An 18,623-nucleotide genomic window follows, 5' to 3' on the forward strand; every position below is an offset into this window, starting at 1 on the left:
CAGGGCGGGGGCTCAGGGTGGGCCCCGGGAAGGACGCGGTGGGGGGTGCAGCGACCAAAAGGCCACGTCTGGTCGGGGGGAGGGGGGTTGATGGACACGACCAAACAGCACTTGAACAGAAAATAAAAGAAAAAAATTTAAAAGAAATAATAATAATAATAAAAATATTTAAAAAAACCCAAGAAATAATCAAAAGAATTCCGAGCTTTTGGCTCCAGCCTGTGCCACGGCCCCCCGCGATGTCCCCATGTCCCCCCATGGGGTCCCCACGTCTCCTTGGGATGTCCCCACACCCCCCGTGATGTCACCCCCAGTGCAATTGTCACCATGAGGAGGCTGCACGGTGACATTGGTGGTCTTGGGGACACTGACCGCTCCCTCATGCAGTGACAGAGCGGTGCAGCCGGTGACCCATTTGCACTATGGGAGGTTAAAGGGACATGGACAATGATGCTGTCCCCGTGTCCATGGGGAAGCCGAGACGTTTCTCCTGAGGTGCCGGAGGATCGAAATCCCCAAAATCCCCCAAATCTGCAGGCAGCAGGGAGGCTGCAGCAGCGTTGAGGGACAGAGGGGATCAGCTGGGGACAGAAGGGACACACACGGGACAAGGGTCAGTGGGTCTGGATCCCACGGTGGGACCCAGTGTGGTCACCTCATTACCCTGGCCTTGTCACAAAGCTCCTGTCGGTGACATCGCCAGCACTGGTGACAGGGGGACCCGGGCGGGGGCACATGGAGACAAACCCAGCTTGGGAAGAGAGAGGGGATGGGAGAAGCTCCAGGAGTACCCGTGGTTATTGTGTCACCTTCACTTGGGTTGTCCTGCCGTGTTCGTGTTCCTTTGCTCAGGGCCGTCACCACCATCAGGTGGTTGTTGATTGTGTTCCCGTGTCACCGCACCCTCGGGCTCGACCCCCATGTCCCCGATGTGTCCCCCCACCCTTCCTGCGGGAGCTGCCACCAGATCCGACTCAGGAAACGTTTCCTGATGCTTCTCATTCTTCCCACGCTCTGGCGCTGGCCGAGGGGCCAAAGGGACAAAATCTGCCCCAAAATCCGCCCTGACACCTCAAAATCCATCCTGATGCCCCAAAACCTGCCCCCCCGCCCTGCTCCCACCCCCCCCCCCCAGCCCCTGATACCTCAAGCACCAGCCCAGGGGAACAAACCCCCCCAAAATTCGCTCAGACCCCCTGGGAGGGACGTCCCCATCATGGACATGGGAGATACTGTGTTCCTGGATGGGGCTGGGTCCCCAGGGGGGTCTGTCACCCCCAGCTCTTATTGTGCCCGTCAGGAGCCAAAACCCGAGTGGGTTGACCCCGAGGTAGGGACGGAGGACACGGGACAGGGATGGGGACATTTGGGACACCAGGGACACCCACACGGGACCACCGGCCTGGAGTCGAGTGTCCCCCCCACCCCCCGGGTGGGACCCCCCCCACCATCCCCCATTTCCTCCCAGTCCAGCTCCCAGTTGTAAAACTGGGATTTAACAAGTGGCCCTGGGAGCAGGAGGAGCCTTTATGGAGCCTCATTAGGGGCTGCAGGTATGCGGAGAATGTCACAGCTAATTACAGTGGGAGGGGACAGGGCGGGGGGGGGGGGGGGAAGGTGTCACTGCCCAGGGGGACCCAGGGACCAGACGCAGGGACATGGCTCTGACACCCGATTGTCCCCCAAGCGGCTTTGGGGACATTGGCTGTCTCCCGGAGCTGATGTCCTCCCTTGGGGACCATGTCCTGGGGGAGGGACAGTGTTCTCGGGGTGGGGGGAACAGAAGTCGGGGGGTGGGAGGGCGATTTGTTTGTTTGCTTCAAACCAACGATGTCAAGAGCTGAACAAGCGTTTGCTTTTGTTCTGGTCACGTCCCCCCTGGAGCTGCACCCCACGTCTCTGACCCTCCCCTCCACCATCAGTGACCTAATTCAGAGACCCGTGGTGGGGACAAATTAAGCTGGGGACATCCAGGCGACCACCCACAGTCTCAGCGCAAGCCAGGCCTGGCTGCACAAAACGCTTGCAGTAATTAAAGCATTGGCGAGGAGCTCGGCTGAGCCCCACCGGAGCCAGCAGAACCAGTGACGGTGACACCAGAACCGGTGACGACGGCACTACAGCTGTGCCCAGCGCTGGGGACAAGGACGCCCAGGTACTGGGTGGCTTGGTTGCCACTTGCCGTCTGTCCTGTGGCAGGGATGTGGTTTTGCCGCTATGCTGAAAAACCCGAAGCGCCGCGGGGTGACAAGGAGGACTCGAGGTGTTCCCTGTTCCCAGTGTCCCTTATGGAGGGAAGGACGTGAGAGGACAGTTCGGCCATCAGTCTGGTTTTGTCTCCTGATTTTCTGTGGATTTGAACAGTCCCCGGAGTAGAGAGTGGCAAAATTGGGTGTCCTGGGTTCTGCCCTTGGCGCAGGGACGGTGACAGTGTTCCCTTGTCCCCAAGCTCCTGGAGAGCTCCTGGACCAGCAGCATCTCACACCACAATATGACATTGGCTCCTGGTGTCACCATGTCCCCAACAGAGACCCGACGCGGTGAAATCACAAGGTATTTGTGCTTCTTCTCAAATTCTACAACTCTTGGTCCCCAAAGCGCCGGCTGGGAGGTGCAGCGACTGCCCTGTTCCCTGTGCCATGTGGGTGACATCTGCGTCCCCTCTGCAGTTCCCACGAAAGGTGACACGGGGCCATTGACACCCGACCGGGGCAGCCGGGAGGATCCGCAGAGTTTTAACAGGGACGGTCCTCGGCTCTGCTCCTCACCGCAGCGACACAAACCCCCATTGCCCTGGAGGAGCTGTTTTATTAGGAAACCGAGAGCAAAATGTGGCGTTTGCCCTGGCATGCCACAAAAAAAATTTAAAAAGCCCCACATTTCAAGCGAAAAAGATCGTTGAGCCAAATAGAAAATACATCTTACAAAATCTGACATTAAAAAAAAACAATTGGAATAATGTTATGATGTTAAACGAGAGCTTGGATGCACTGAGAACCCGACATGCACAGTCATCTGGACCCTGGGGCTTTCAGCTGCTCGTTGGGAACTTAAATTGACGTCCGAGGTGTTGCCGTGAGTCACCGGGGACATGGCCGGGCCACAAACGTGGAACAGAAGTGGTTTGGAGACTTCTATGTTAAAATATATTTATATATTGCTTAAGAATGGGGTAAAAGCCTCTGAAAAACTGGGTTTGTACCCACAGGCTCTGGTGGCGTGAGGGACACAGATGCGTCAAACGCAGCAGGGTCACACTCAGAAATAACAACCCAGGATGCCGGTCTTTGGGGTGAGAAAAGGATTTTTGCCTCGGTGCCCAAGCAGACGGACAGATGTGTGTGCAGGCCATGGCGGGAGATGCAGCCGGGATGAGGATAAAACCCAGCCTGAGACCCATGAAAAGATAAAACCCAACCTAAGACCAACCTTGGAGAACCTGGGGACCCAACCCTACGAGGGCTTAACGAGGCGGGAGGAACATTCGCAACTGCCTCGTCACATTTTCCTCCTTGTTTGAGGACATGGGGCTTGATCCGGGGTCAATTGGCAACTTTGCTCAACTTTTCTTCATTTTTCAACTTGGGGAAATAAAAAAAAAAAGCAGCACAATCGTACACGTGCGGGGATTCCCTGTCTGCTCATCACCAAAACCTGGAGAACACGGCACGGGGGTGAGAGGAGGCGGGGGCGAGGGGGATGCACGCGCTCAAGAGGCACGGAGAGCTGCAACTGCCGGCGTCACACGATCCCGAAGCGCTCTGCTCTTTTCCTCTTCTTTGCCTGCCAAGAGAAGCCACAAATAAAAGAAATTGAAACCCAAAAGAAACAAGCGGACAAGTTATTTAAAACCTGGTGTGCAACCTGATGGAGGATTTATTAAATTTGCGGTAACGACCCTAGAGCCCGGAGGCTCCTTTCCGAGTGCGCTGCTGCATTGGTTTTAGGGAATTACGAGGTTTTGCTCCTAAAAAGGGGACGGAACACCCCAAAAATCCCATAGAGGTGCCTGAGACGCAGCACTGCCGCTAAAGTCACCTCGTCGTCATTGTCAGCGGGTGACAAAGGGGCCAAGCTGGGAACAATGGCAAATGGAGAGGCTGGGAAACCCTTCCCGGCGCTGGGGAGGTGGGAAATGGAAAAGGGCAAAGGGTTAACACCCGCCTATTCATGGCGAAGGTGAGAGGGACACACTAAAATGCATTAAATATACTATCGGGGCTCTCAGATTTGCCTTTAAGCCGGTGCACGAGGGGCATATAAATCTTAATTTTTAGCAGGATAAATAGCCCAGGGGGAAACAGAAGCCCCTAATCAAGAATCTCTGGGGGAAAGGTGCATTTGAGTGCACACAATGGCAGAAAAAAGCCCTTTTTGTTCCAGCGTGACCTAACGGAAAAGCACCGGCCGGAGGGAGCTCATTCTCACAGGCTCGACTCTCCGTGTGGTGCGGGACGGCATTTGGGCAGTAAAACCCCCAAACAAAAACACAGACGCAAAAATAACACCCCTAAACCTCACCTGAATCATTGAGATTGGAACTTGGAGCAGTTCAAAGCAGGGAAAAAGTGTAAAAAGTCCAGAAAAGAGCACAAAACTTGCCCTGAGGAGTTGACAAATTTAAAAGATGGGCCAGAACCAGAGAGGACGGAACAAAGCCCGGAGCAGAAAACGCTGGAAAACGGGGTCAGCGCCTCAATCTGTGTTTTATCGGAGAGCCTCCGAGGATTTACTGACAAAGGGTCACAGCTATGGGGACGCAGAAGCATCGAGGCCATGGTGGGGGACTCAGAAACATTGAGGCCATGGGGAGGGACGTGCTACCCCCACCAGGACCATCCCCATCGCCCCCAAAAAGCTCTCACCTCTGTGTCCTCTGTGGCTGCAGCCCCGGCCGAACTCGTGACGATGCCAAATCGCTCTTTCCTCTTCTTCAGCTTCTCGTCCTCTTCGCTCTGCCGCACAGAGAGACAAAGGTTTATTTATTTTGTTGGTGATACCCCAGGGTAAGTATGAGAGGAAACGGCCTCAGGTGGAGGTTGAGGTTGGAAATTTGAGAGAATTTCTTCCCCAAAGAGCTGTCCGGCATTGAACGGGCTGCCCAGGGCAGTGCTGGAGTCACCGTCCCTGGAGGGTTGGACAGACGAGGTTCTTGGGGACATTTTAGTGCCAGTGCTGGGTTATGGTTGGACTCGATCTTTGGTTTTCTCCACCCAAAACCAGTCCCTGACAGTGAAACCATCAGGTTAAATCACCCTGTTTTGGGGAGGAGGATGAGGAGGGACAGCAGGGACGTATCCTTGCAGCAGCCAGGATCCCCTTCCCAGCCCAGCGCCCAAGCCACGTTCGGATTATTCCAGCTAGGATTAATTAATTAAACAATCCATTTAGGATTATTCCAGCTTTCAGGAAGAAGCCACGTCCCAGCAAAGTGGCAAAACCAGAGGGTCGTGAACAAAGGACGCCAGGAGGGATTTATCATTGCAGGGACAGGGAAGGGGAGGAAAAAGGCACCCATTGGAGCAGCACGACGGGTGCACAAAGAAAACCCAACCTGGGCCTTTAACTGCCTTAAACCAGGCTCTTAAACCCAGCCTGGCTTCAATCCCACCAGCAAGAGGACAGCCCCAAAAAAAGCAAAGCGCAGTGCCGTGCCTTCAATCGAAGGTTCGCGGGACCGTGCCAAGCTGCGCGTTATTTATTTTTTCGCCCCCCGCCCCATCCTCCTAAATCACTCAACCCCCCTGGCGTGAGAGCGTCAGATGCGCCCGCCGGGCCCTGCTGGCCTCGCGCCTCCCGCTGACAGCCCGTGATTCATGGGGTGCCGACCCAGAGTCACCCCCGGCAAAACGCCGCGATCGCCGCATCCATCAACCCCCCGGGGCCACTGACGGGAGCGCCCGGCGTCCACGGGGAGAGCTGAGCGCGTGGATTTATTTCCTAACCTCGCCATTTCCAGGCATGTTCCCTTTGCGCCGTGAGAGTTTGTCTGAAAAAAATGGGGGTGGGGGAAAGAAAAAGGGAAAATAAAAGCTTTTATGGAAGACTTGGAACTCTGAAGCTCAAGGTTTTCTCATGATCTGGAGCGTCCATACAAGCGTGGATTTGGATTTTTGGCCATGGATTTGCACCATACATTATCCCAAAGCTTTAATCTTCCCCGAGAGCATCTATCAGGAGGGACTAAATCCCGGTTTAACTGTGTGGCCTCGGGCTTGTAGCACTGGGTCTGAAACGAGTGAAGGATCCACTGAGAAATGGGATCGCTAAACTGCATCATTCCCTCTCTCTCAGGAGGAGGCAGAAGCACCAGCACTGGAGATTTCTGTGAAACGAGCTTTCAGGAATCAGCAGCCGGGGAGGTAACAGGACGAAGAACCCGTCTGACTCTCCCAGAGCCCCTGGCATCAATTCAGACCAGGGCAAAGGGACCAAACCCCGAGAGATGCTCCGTGTGCCCGGGTCACAACTCGCTGCCCTGGTTTGCCTGGTAAAAGCCCCAGGAAAAATGAGAATATGGCTTTTTCCAGAGGGGCAGCTCAGGGAAATGCCCGCTCTGGGTTTTAAATCCCTGCCCCTGAGGCCGTGGTTCTTTTTTTTTGCAGATTAAAGCGTCCCCGGGAGGAAAGGGCTGAGGATTTGCAGCTGAAGCCTGGAAGGATCCTCATCAGAAATGCGGAGACACGGAGACGAGGCCCCACGAGTGAGTCCCGGGCGGGCAGAAGGGTGCGAGGGGATAAAACAGGAGCCTTCTGCTCAGCCGTGCGTCCCTGGCCGCGGCGTGACGGATGGCGGGATAAAAAAGCAGAGCCCCAGGGCTCCCAGGCGACGGTAGATTAATGACGACATGGCCTTGACCTCCAAAGGTAAAGGTTATGAAACACTCAAGGGTAACCAGGCTTCCAATTTCATCCCCCTGGGGTGAACGACGATGGTTTTATTCTTGGGAACACTCCAATCCCAGGGCGTGCAGCTGTCACCCAGCGCCTTGTTGAAATTCATCTCTGCAGGTTTGCTCCTCCCATTTCGCTTCCCCTCGCGGGCTCCGAGTCCTTCCGGAGAGATGGGAAGCAGCGGGGAAGCCCCTGCGTTTATCCAGAAATATTCCACACATGCCTTGCACCTGTAAAAATCGACATTTGCACTGATCTGCACCTTGTCTGAGGGCATGAGAATGAGAAGTGACGTTGGGTTTCACACTCTGCTCCTCCAAAAGCCTGACAGAAGGTACAGGTGATCTAAAATGGCCAGTTTTCAACCCAAATCACCTCTTCCATCTCTCTTTGTGCTTCCAGCCCATCTTTGGAGCTCCAAAATCCCTCCGGATCCCAAGAGCATCAAACGCAGCTTTACCTCCGTGGGGAGCGGCCGCCAAAGCCCCAGCGCTTGACTTGGTGACTTGGAAATGTCCTGTTTGACTTCTAAGTTAGAGCAAAGCTCAGTCTTCTGGCTCACTTCAGCTGCTACAACCTGCTCTGGCTGCTTGGGACAAGCCTAGCGCCAGACCAGCCAAGCTGCCGGTCTCCGAAGATCTTTTTTTACACAAGAAGATGGGAAACGCAGAGAGCAGGAGGTGTTTAAGAGACTGGTTGTACATCTGAGCTCCTGATTCACTCATTAACACAGCATGAGCAAGGCTGGATCAGCCCCCGGCTGCTCTCTTGGACTCACTCACCTTCTCCACGACATTTTTTTAGCACAAGCTCAGGGAAAGGGGCCCCCATGAGCCCACTCCTCATCCTTTCTTCCAACACACACCTTGGAAAGGCAAAAAACACCTAAGTGCGATGTTTCTGTGCGCAGGAGCCGTGACAGCCCGCGGCTGCAAAGATTTTCTGCATGTTTTTCATCCCTTCGTGCCTGCCAAATGCACCTTAGATCTCACACGGTGTTTATGGAGACTCTTCCCATCTCCTGTTCCCTGGCCCCAGTGTGGGGTGGGTTTGGGGGGGACCCTGTTTCGGAGTGATTCACCTGTTGACAGTACAGGAGGGCGATAGACTTAAAGCCGCTTGGCAGAGTTTTCCGCTCTGAGGGTCCAGCTGTTATTAAAAAAAGAGGCGACCAGGTGATGACTAAACACGATTTGAATTGCACATGAGCTCCAGATTTTAAAAAACACCAAAAGAATCCATTCAATTCAAACCTATGAGCGCAAAACCAGCACTGGAACATTAACCTTTCCCTGCAAAGCTTTAGATGAGGTTTTGGGGACACACATTAGTGCTGGTGTTCGGTTAACAGATGATCTCGAGGGTCTTTCCAAACCCAAATGATTCAGTGATTTGATTTCTCCAAAAAGCTACCGATTCCAGCAGAGGTGGGGGGAAGATCCAGCAGAAGAGCTGCCACTCCTCCAGTATTTGACTCGCTAAACCCTCCTGGCAGTGAAATTGGTGTGTTTATTCCTCTGGGACAGTGGCGCCACAGCAGGAACAGCCTCCCCACAGGGATGACTCCACTCCCTCACTCATTTTTGTGCCTTTTAATTAACAAAAACAGCCAGAGCATGAGGAAAAAAATCACTAAATTATCTGTGAAACTATGCTGTTCCATCCCAGACCTCGTATTATGAGACCTCTGCCAGGGACCCACTCAGGTAGAAAAGGGATTTGAGATGGTCCCGGGTCTGGATGGAGCGTCGAGCATCTCTGTGCACCCCAGGGAGCTTGAGAACAGAATCTGTGGCTTAAATTGTCGTAATTAAAAAGACTGGACGGAAAGGATGGTGATCCTGAGCAGAACCATGTGAGGTTGAACCCTCTGTGCACCTCACAGGGGGTTTTTTGGGGCTGTTTTAGTCACTTTTGTCCCCCGTGCAAAGGGGAAACGTGACTTTGTTTCTGCGGGAAGGCTCCGCTGCCATCCCGTCCCCCCTGCTCCTGGCCGCTCCTCCAAATTCCTGCAGCCAAATGGTTCCCCAGCCCCTGAATGGGCCATAATAACATCATTGATTGAATCATAATAGCGGGGGGCGCAGGGGGGGGCGGGGGAAAGATGTATTTGTATTCCAGACAAAAGCCAAGTTCTGTTTCACAGCAGGGCCTGATGAAGAACCAGATGAGCGGGCAGAGGGAGGTCACCAAGTCCCCCCCAGCACAGGGTACCCCCCTTGGCCACTCCCTGAAGGTTTGTCGGGGACGCAGGATCAACTGGGACCGGGCGTCCCCCTGACCCTGTGCTCGCGGCACTTGTTTGTTCAAAATGACATCGCCAGGGGTGCGGAATTGCCAGAATCACTGAGGGGGAAGCAGCTTCTGAAGGAATAATGGGGGGAAGAAAAACAGCAGGGACCCTCCGGGCCTGTTTCAGGGGACAGCTGGATGCCAAGGTGACATTTCTCTTGAAAAAACAGTTATGGGCTCCTTCTATTTCACCCTGACCAGGCGCAGGCCAGAGAAAATGTTCCGCGAGAGCCAGCGAGCACCGAGAGGATCAGGAAAGCCGCGGTTTTAAGGGCTGTGGAAGGGCGTACGATGTTCTCATGAGCACAAACCTGTCGTCGCACTGAGTCAGGAGGGTCTGGAACAGAAAACTGAGGAAAATCCTGGCAGATCAGGAACAAGATCCGCAGTGGAGCAGGTGGCAAGAGGGACAGGAGGGTTTGCCTGGAAGGGGAGTCACAAAAGGTGAAAGGAAAAAGCTGGGAGAAAACACTGTGACCACGAGATGCCCAGCGAGATTCCCAAGAGCAGCTGAGGTAGCGGGAGAGGGGAATTATTTTGTATCCCTCAGAGAGGAAATGCCAGAGCGGAGGAAACAGCAGCAGCTGAGAGTGTGAGTTAGCATGGGAAGGGCTGTGCTGGGTCTGGCCCCCCCAGCTCCTTGGGCACACAACTCACAACCTGAGACCAGGTTTAGGGGGAGAAAGGAACGGGCAAAGAAAAAACACAACGAGGGAAAAAAACCCGAGGTCTGATGAATCTTTACATTTGCTGGTAAGCTCGGGTCTGATTTTAAGCTCAGCTTTAAGCCACGGGCTGGCACCAGCACCTCTGGCATGGCGATCTGGGTGCAGGGGTGACAAAACAAGACTGCAACCCCACCAAAATGACAAAGGCTGAACAGAAACATCTCCCCAAGGCGGAGGCCTTGCTTACAATCCCTTGTGCAAAACCCCCTGTAGCTGCCAGGACTATTCTTCACCTTGTCACTTTCCATCATCCTAAACTGCTGGGGCCATGAGCGGCAGCTTGGCCAGAAACACGGAGGGGCTGGGATGAGGGGATGGGCAGGACACGCGGTGACACGGTGGTGACACACACAGAACTCCACACCCACCTGCGCGGGGAGAAAAATATGTTATTCAGGGATTAGTGCTCAGTTGGTGTAAATCCTTCCCAGAGGCAGCTGGAAATGCCCCAGCATTTACCTGCACAAGTGCCCCCAAAGCCTCTTTTGCTCCTTAAGACTGAGCTTTGCCTTTTGATATGGACGCTGTTCCTACCCGCACTCAGCCCCGCTCAGCAACAGCGAAGGCAAAACAACTCTCTTTTCCTGTTTAAACTAGGACTGTTTTCATCTCCCTCTCAATCCAGCTGCTTTAGGACCGGCCCAACTCAGAGGGAGATGGAAAATCCTTTAAAAATCACCTAGAGCTGACATGAGGACAAGACTCAGATGTGAGGACAAGATGCAGATGAACCATCAGCTTCTCTAGACAAATCCAACCGGGCTGCAAATTTCCGGCTTTCCTGGCCCGCATTTTCTGTATAGTCTAATAGACACGAAGCCGACAACAACCAGAAAAAAGTGAAATTTGGGGGTGGGGGGAGGAGGGGGCAGAAAAAAGGAATATTCAGTAGCACATGCACTTTTGCAGAAGGCAGGAGCCACAACAGTGACAGTAAGAGGCGTTTCTTGCCACCACACCGAGCTGTGGGCACATGGCACCACACGTGACACGGAGCCACGAAGCCTTTTTTGTTTTGTGTGTGTTTTATTTTTCCTTTCCTGTGCTAACATCAGCACATCCCCCCTCCCTTGGTGGTTAATAGCTCCTCATCCAGGGCTGGCAGGGGGTGTTTGGAAAGATTGCAGGCAGCAAAATTACCCAGGAACAGGATTCCTCCTCAGCACATTATTACAAACTCGCTGGAAGCCAAACAATTAAGCCAATTGTTTCCACCCCCCCACCTCTCTCATTTAGCTGTTTTGTACACACGCGGACTTTCCGCTGGTCGACTGCCCCCCGCTCTGCTCCAGCGTCACGCAGGCGACCTCGGCTCTTATCTGCTCTGCGTAAAACACGTTCTCATTAACCACAATTAAACCAGCATTAATCCAGACCGGTGGTTGCGTGAAAACATTTAACTCTTCCTCGCCGGTGCCTTTGGACCGGAAGTTGTTTCAGCATCCTGCACTGCTCGGGATCCCACCTGGATACCCATGGGACTCTCGATCAGTCTTACGGCTACAAAGCTCCAGCTGGAAGATGGAAAACTTGCAGCCGAGTGAAGAAAAATGAAATTATTGGCGGCGACATGGGGTTTGAGAGCCACGGACGGGTCCACGCGCTGCTCGACAGACACAGAAATGTCCCCCGGCCCTGAGGAGTTGGGGATGGGATGAGGTCCCCATGGTGAGGAACGGGAACACCAGGAACGTGTCGGAGGTTTGAGGCAAAACCTCTTTGTTTCAGCTCCGGCGTGGGGAGTCCAGAGTCACTTCACCTCACCACAGCCCAGGGTTAATCAGCTAATTGCTTGTCTGGCAGTTTGAGACCCCCACGTTAAAGAGCGGCTGGAAAAGCCAATTATTTTAGCGATCTGCTCAGATGGGGTGAGGTGTTTGAGGTGGCAAGGAGCTTTCATGTCATCCCAAGAGACAGAGCGGGAGGCCGCAGAGGGGAGAGCTGGCGCTGCAGGGAGATAAAACTCCACCTTGATTTATCTTAAAAATTAATTTAATGGCCCTGCACTGCCTCGAGACAAACGAGCACCTGCCTCCGGCACTGCCAACCCCTCCGCACGACCGCGCTCCCGCTTTGGAAAAGGGTTTTAAACTTGATTTTCTGCCCCAAAGGACTGAGGGAGTGGGCGGGAGGGGTGATGCAGCTGAGTTCACAGCCGCCTTTGCTTCCAGAAATACACCCCCAAGCTCCAGTTCTCCCCCCTCCCCGCCCCAGTGTGAGTGGGAAAAGAAGTGCGGCTCCGCCGAGACAATGCTTTATTGTCAACTTGTTTCTTGGGGTTGTTTTTTTCCTGCAACACCAGGGTATAAAAACCTGCCAAGACACATGTAAACACTCACAACTGCCAGGCTCCCCCGTAATGAAACGCTATAAAGAACACCCAGGTGGGGAGCACAATGCGACCGGCTAATTAAAGTCACCAATAATATTCCTCCCAGGAATGCGGGAGCATGTTCCGCTCGGTGGGAGAAGCTGCTTCTAAAGCCAGTGAACTCGGTTCCCCGAGGGAGAAAACACCAACAAAAACCAGAGACCCAGCGCAGCAAAGCGGGGACAAAGCCTGGCCACCAAGTCCTGGCCTTGGGCAAGTGATTTTCCCCACCCGCAGCTCTCCAGCTGCAAAACTGAGGAGCAACTCATTAGTAGCTAACAAGCTGCATTTTCTGGTGAATGGAGCTCAGACCTCACATTTGGACATTTTCGCGTTTTTGCCACGTATGGGGACCACGGCACAAGGCGGCTCCTTCCACAAGGCCCGGCTTTATTAAGCCGGGGAAGGCAACGGCTGTAAACACTGACAAGGCAGATATTCCTGCTGAAAAATGGGAGCTCCCTGTGCCAGGTTAACGATGTTTGAGCAGCCTCTCACCCGCAGAGGTAATGCTGGCTCCTTCTCCCATCCCTGAGAGGGACATGGGGAGAACAGCGATCTCCAATGCCAGAGATCTTCTCCATCAGTGAACCCCCAGAATAAAGCAAGAATGCTGGGACATGGAGAAACGGGCAGCAAAAAAGGTCAAATTCATCCCTCCGAGGAACAGAGGGGCTGATTTTGTGGGGACAGGGAGGGACGAGCTCCCCCAGCTCTTCCCCTGGCTGCAGCGTGAGGTCTCGGCACCAACATGATCCAGCTGTTCCTGAACCGTGCGCAGCACGAGGCTCCTCATGGCCCAGCAAAGCTCAGTTCTGTTCAGGCGGTGTGCAGGGGGTTCTATTGATCTCAGAGCAGGTATTTACCCTTTATCCTGCCGTCCCCAAACCTCCGAAATTCATCTTTTCCTCCCTGTTTGCTACAGAATGCACTTAGGTCGAGCTCAACCAGTTGCCAGGTACGAGGAGCAGCAGGGGGTCTCTACACCTCTCCCTGAATAACAAACAGCTTTAAGAGCAAAGCCAAAGCTTGTCTCGTTTGTACTTCAAAGAGCGATTTCCTACCGAGGAGGCTCTGGCTGGTTGTTCGGTACTTCAGTCTTTACAGGCGCAGCGCAACCAGAAACATGGTGCAAAGTAAACACCTGAAAACCAACCGATCGCACCTCCCTCCCCGTTCAAATGCAGAAGAACCACCTTAAAATCCAGTAGTGGGAACTACAGCAAAACCAGATCAAGAGCCACAGGTGCAAAAACAATCAGCAGGTGAAGGGACAAGTGTTGCTGCAACTCCCCTGACGTGCAGCCCCTAATTACGGGGGGTTAATTGGGGTGCAAATGAGTTCTGGAGTCACTTACCTTTTTGGAGAGCGAGGAGACGTTCAGCCCAAACCTCTGAGCCCTCTCCTTTAATTTATCCATGTTTACCTACAACGACAGAGAAAACTATTTATATATACGGAAAAAAACCCAAACCCAATCATTTTCATTCCTTTCAGCATTTCATTCTAAAATCAGCTGAGAAATTTGAAAAAACTCTAAAATCTGAGAAAACCATCATCAGGGACCAATCAGGTCAGCGCAGGTACAACCTCAGCTCTCACCCCACATATGTTTTGGCACCTTATCCTGCAGCCAGGAACCTCATTCTCCCAATTACAACAGGTAATTAAGGGCCTGCCCAGCAGTAAACACCAGAACGAGAAGTGTTTCTTACCATGGGTTTGTCTGCAGAGAGGCCTGAAACCAGGAGGTGAGAAAAAGAGAAGCCAGTTAGAGAACAAACATCGGGAGCAGCATATTATTGTTTTTCAGAGAAAAAAGGGGGCACAGAAAAATCCCAGCACCACAGATGCGGGAGAACTGGTGGCCCCTTTCCCAGCTTCCTCCTCTGCTCGCTGTAGAATTTCCTTTTTCACCTTCAGACCACCTCCTCCATTCACTTTCCTCCGCATTTTACAATTCCTGCTTGGAGCTCAGGAAAAGGGGCAAAAACCCAGGTAGCTTCACCTGCTTTTCCACCCCCCCTCTGAAATAATTAAATATTTGCAATCAGATCACCCCAGGGATTGGTTCTGCTTCACTTCCTCACCTTTAGTTGAAACTGTGGCCAAACCAAACCTGCGGAAGGAAAACAGAGATGAGGTCGGCGGAGCGACTCTTGCACGGGAGATTTCTTTTAAAAGGAAGTACGAGTGTACTTGAGCGAAACTGCTTTGGGGGCACTGAAACACGGCGTTCCTGGTGCCAGGGTTGGGTTAACGGTTGGACTTGATGACTTTGACGGTCTTTTCCACCCAAATTTGACGATCCTGAGACTCACCGCGCTGCCCGCGCTGCCTTCTTGCTCTCCAGGCTGACTGGGACGTTGAAACGTTCGGCTCTTTTCTGCATCCGCTGCCGGGACAGAAAGGACAAGAGATTTCCCTTGCTTCCCCCGCTAAGCAAAGAAATACTCTCAAAGAGGGGACGGGGGGTTGTTTTCAGGGGATTTATTTATTTGGCACGAGGCTTTTCAGCAGAGAGCCACGCTATTCGCGCCCCGCGAGCCGTTTCCGGTGGATTTTCAGCTGAAATTCAGTGACGGAGAGAGGACAAAAAAGCGTGAGGGTTCACACCGATGGGGGTTAAATCCCCTCAAAAGCTTAAGGGAAAATATTTAACATTATTACAAAAGGGCCCAAAAATGCGTTGGGTGTTTTTTCAAGGTTAGAGAAACAGCTGCAACTCGAATGGAAACACTTGAGTGCAGCCAAAAGCCCAGCGTGGAGCGGCATAAAGACGCGCAGCAAAGTAAGAAATGTTGGGAAAAGAGGGATTTGGAACATCGCTCCTCACCCTGGAGCACTGAGGAACTTCTACTGCGTCAAGAACGAAAAAGAGAGAACATTTCAGGCTGAATTTCATTTATCGCCAATTCCTTCCCTAGGAATTGCTCTTCTCGCTCTCTGAACCCACATCGTACGAGAAAATAATCCCCTTTTATCTCCGAAAACCATCTACAAAACCATCAGATTTTGCCAAAATCTGATTCGCACCCAATTAAAAAAATAGCTGATTTTCTGTGAATGGTTTCAGCAGAATTTAGGGAAAAACAAAGGGCGCGAGGGTGACATCAACGATTTGTTAACGAGCTCTTTAAGCAGCTCTTAAGTGGCGCGAAACAGCAGGGAGACAAGAATCGTGTTTTCACAGCAGTTTTCTTTCTTAAGGAGCACGAGGAGAACAAAAATAAGGGTGAGATGATTTGAGAACCGCCATCGGATTCCTGAAACTCACTCAGAGTTTTCCCTGAGGAATTGGCAGCTTCTGAGAGTGTGTATTTAAAGTACGCCCAGAAAATGTCAAGTGGGAAAGTCAGAGAAGACAAAGATGAGATGACCTGGGAGTTCCTCTGGGTTCTTTTCCAACTGATGACTCCCCAAAGTGAAAATATTGGGGAAATATGGGGAAAATTGGGGGAATATTGGCCCTAGTCAGAGGTGGTTGGTGGCAGAAAGAAAAAGGCATTAACAGATAATTCAAAGAAGTGTTCTGTAACACCTGATGTCAAAACGCAAGGTGCCCTGGGGTCACCGCCCCACCAGGTCACTCCACAGCCAGCGATGGTTTAGAATATAAAAACCAAGGGAAAAATCCAGCAGGTTTATAATGGAAACATCAACACAGTGACACCCAGAACAGCCTGGGAATGGGGACACCAACACCTCAGGGACGTCGGAGTGGAGCAACCTCACCTCCATCTGCGAGATCTCCGAGGTTATTTTCACCACCTTCTTTTCTGTGATCCTAAAGGTGTCGGGAAAGAGAAAAACAGGTCAGAACGCGCAGCTGCGGGGCCTCCGTGAGCCCCATGTGTGCCCCAAACCCCTTTGGCGATGACGCGGAGAAGCACGATCACCAGCTGCACGCTTTTACCCACCCCCTCTGTGGATTTTGAGGGTCAATTAACTAAGTTTAAGGCACGAGAAACCTTCTGCTGTTGTTTCAGGCTTAGCGGGCACAGCTCGAAGTGCCAGGGGGTGTCACAAGAGGGTGCAGACCCATGCACCCTAAAAACATCCCCTGCCCATCTTATAGCTCTTAACAGCAACATCCTGCTCGCTAGAAGCCCGAAGTCTCGACCATGAGCCCAAAAGAGCTTTTGATCCCTTTATTTTCTCAAACACAAAGGGTGGTTGTGTTTGGGTTCATGGGGAAGCCCCAGGTGACCCCCCAGGCTGGTGCCAGTGCCCCAAACCCCATTTCACCACGTTTGCTCAATGACAGAGTCAAAAAGGCCAAAGGAAAACAGGACAGAGCGGGCGAGCTCCACAGCTTGTGCTCCCAAAACAGAGCTGGGGCTCAAGGAGGGGAAACAAAAGGGGAAGAAACAAAGTTGGGAAATGAAGCAGCATCATCCTCCCCACCCCAGCACCGCCCATAAAACTGTGGGGCACAACCTGCCCCAGCAGGGCCTCTCGCTCGGCAAAACGCAGCTCTTGTTCCCGATTCCCATGCAGGTTCCTTGGTTTACGTGCCAAAAAAAGGTGGTAACAGTTTAATGGCACTTTCACCAGAAGGGATTCCGGCCAGGAGCTGCATGGCCCCTCCTGCCCGCAAGGACGGATAGACAGACCCACAGACGGACACACTGACCCTGAGTTATACTGCAAGGGCCACAACACTGCTCCGACCACCCTCCTTCAGCCCAGATGCCCCAAAATGGGGCTGTACAAATCTCCTCGCACCCCTGCTGCGTTCGCTTTATTCTACTGGAAAATGATAATTACACGTCGGGCGATTTGACAGGAGGCTCCTCGGCTTTGACAGTCGGCTCCACTGGCTTCTGTTCTTCTTCCTGCGAGTTGAGAAAAGGTCAGATAATAAATAGTCCGAGCAGATGAGCCAAAAAAAAAAAACCAACTCCGGGGAACACCAGCAAGCTCTTTGGGTTACTCCTAGTTTGGAAGTCTGGGCTTCACTCAAAAATCATGAGCGATGTTCCCCAGGCCAGAAACGGACACAAGAAACATGGAAAACTCCCAGCAGGGCCCTGCTAAGACCTGTCTTGCCTCCTGATAAATGTTTTTGTGTGTGGAACTGGGGGAAAATGTTCCATAACCTCGCCAGGCACATGCTGGCCAATCAGCAAATAGCCCCGATGGCTGGAAGAACTGGGTTCCACTGAGGTTTTTGTGACAAAAGCATGGGATTACGGGGCGCGGATCCTGCCGAACCCTTCCCTGCGCATTCTGCAGCCTTTTGCGTGAAAACCAGCAGGTTTAGACCCACCAGCAGTGCTTTAAAATAGACACAGCGCCCTGTTCATTGGGCTATAAGCTGCTCAGCCCCTCAGCCTGGCCCCAGGCACTGATTTACCTCGATCTCCTCTCCCAGGACATCTTCCTCATTCGCCTCTTCTTCAGCTGCGAGACAAACCAACAGAGCAATCGCAGAAGGAAATTACTTCAGGAACATCTTTGTTTTCTCAGATAAAATGTATTCAAGCAGAGTTTGGCTCGGGGAAGCCAAGGAGGTTCCAGCAAAGCCCAGGGCTCTCAGCTCTTCCCCCCGGGAGCTCACCAGGGCCCCGCTAACGAGTGCCTGGCACCCACCATGCTCCTCCAGATACGCCTGCAGCCGGTTGATCAGATCCTGCTTGTTGCCTTTGGCCTCCAGCCCGCGGGCCAGACATTCTTGCTTCAACTCGGCCAGCTACACAAGACACGAATGGATTAAAAAATTAAATAGCGCGCCAACAGTCCAAATAAAGCGGTTTTTTACGAGGCAGGAAGGCCCGTGTTGAACCGCAGCCGCGCTCCAGGACCCCCCGGTTCCCACCCCGCCCCGAGCCGGAGGGTCCCGGCTCAGGCCCAGCCCGCACGGGTGGTCCCGGGCAGCGGCGGGTGAAGGCCCCGGGTGAAGGCCCCGGGTACGCGGGAGTGGTGGGTGTCGCAGGCCCTGCACCAGCCGGGCACCCGCGGGGGACCCTCCCGAGCTGCGGGGACCCGGAGCCGCCGGCTGCCCAGGCCCGGCCCTGCCGCGCTGCGGGAGCCCGAGGCGGCCCCATCGGTACCTTCAGCTTATGGAGCTCCACGGTCTCCGCCGCCATCTTGTCGCCCCCTCAAGCCTCCTGCCGGCCCCACCCGGCCTCTCGCCGCCCAATCAGCGCCGCGCGTCCTGAACCGGCAATTTCAAACCAACATCGCCTCTCACGATTGGCCAATGTCCCCCCACCCCGCACCTTCCGCTCGCTGTTGGCCTGCCAGCGCGCCGGGGGCGGAGCGAAGCTGAGCGACAGGCGTAGCGACCAATAGAGGAAGAGAACCGGGAGAGGTGACTTCCTGGAGACGAGCCC

General features: G+C 53.3%; 1 protein-coding gene across 2 annotated transcripts; it reads right to left on the reverse strand.

Annotated features, from left to right (window-relative positions):
* Positions 1-2,788: 2,788 nt before the first annotated feature.
* LOC309450607 (SAP domain-containing ribonucleoprotein-like) lies at positions 2,789-18,529 on the reverse strand. 2 transcript variants are annotated; one of them, XM_082073579.1, is made up of 11 exons: positions 18,342-18,512; positions 17,881-17,980; positions 17,645-17,691; positions 17,056-17,123; positions 16,021-16,072; positions 14,607-14,680; positions 14,376-14,404; positions 14,001-14,023; positions 13,643-13,711; positions 4,866-4,955; positions 2,789-3,783 (listed from the first exon to the last, which is right to left on the reverse strand). In XM_082073579.1, the coding sequence occupies exons 1-11, from the start codon at positions 18,375-18,377 to the stop codon at positions 3,742-3,744; spliced, it is 630 nt and encodes a 209-aa protein (XP_081929705.1). In that variant the 5' UTR covers positions 18,378-18,512; the 3' UTR covers positions 2,789-3,741. The 2 variants fall into 2 exon arrangements, with proteins under 2 accessions (XP_081929705.1, XP_081929704.1); XM_082073578.1 differs by lacking the exons at positions 2,789-3,783; positions 4,866-4,955 and adding an exon at positions 5,744-5,989 and having other exon boundaries at positions 18,342-18,529.
* Between the last annotated feature and the right edge of the window lie 94 nt (positions 18,530-18,623).

The sequence above is a fragment of the Streptopelia decaocto genome (assembly GCF_964273445.1).
Source record: "Streptopelia decaocto genome assembly, chromosome: 27".
Classification (NCBI taxonomy): Eukaryota; Metazoa; Chordata; class Aves; order Columbiformes; family Columbidae; genus Streptopelia; species Streptopelia decaocto.

Excerpts from the sequence above, each read along its gene's own strand:
- LOC309450607 (XM_082073578.1), bottom strand. The coding sequence starts at position 18,377 with ATGGCGGCGGAGACCGTGGAGCTCCATAAGCTGAAG. Across the intron at positions 14,405-14,606 it reads AAGGCAGCGCGGGCAGCGCG|GTTTGGTTTGGCCACAGTTT; the intron begins GTGAGTCTCAGG and ends TTCCTTCCGCAG. Across the intron at positions 14,024-14,375 it reads GGCCACAGTTTCAACTAAAG|GCCTCTCTGCAGACAAACCC; the intron begins GTGAGGAAGTGA and ends TCCTGGTTTCAG.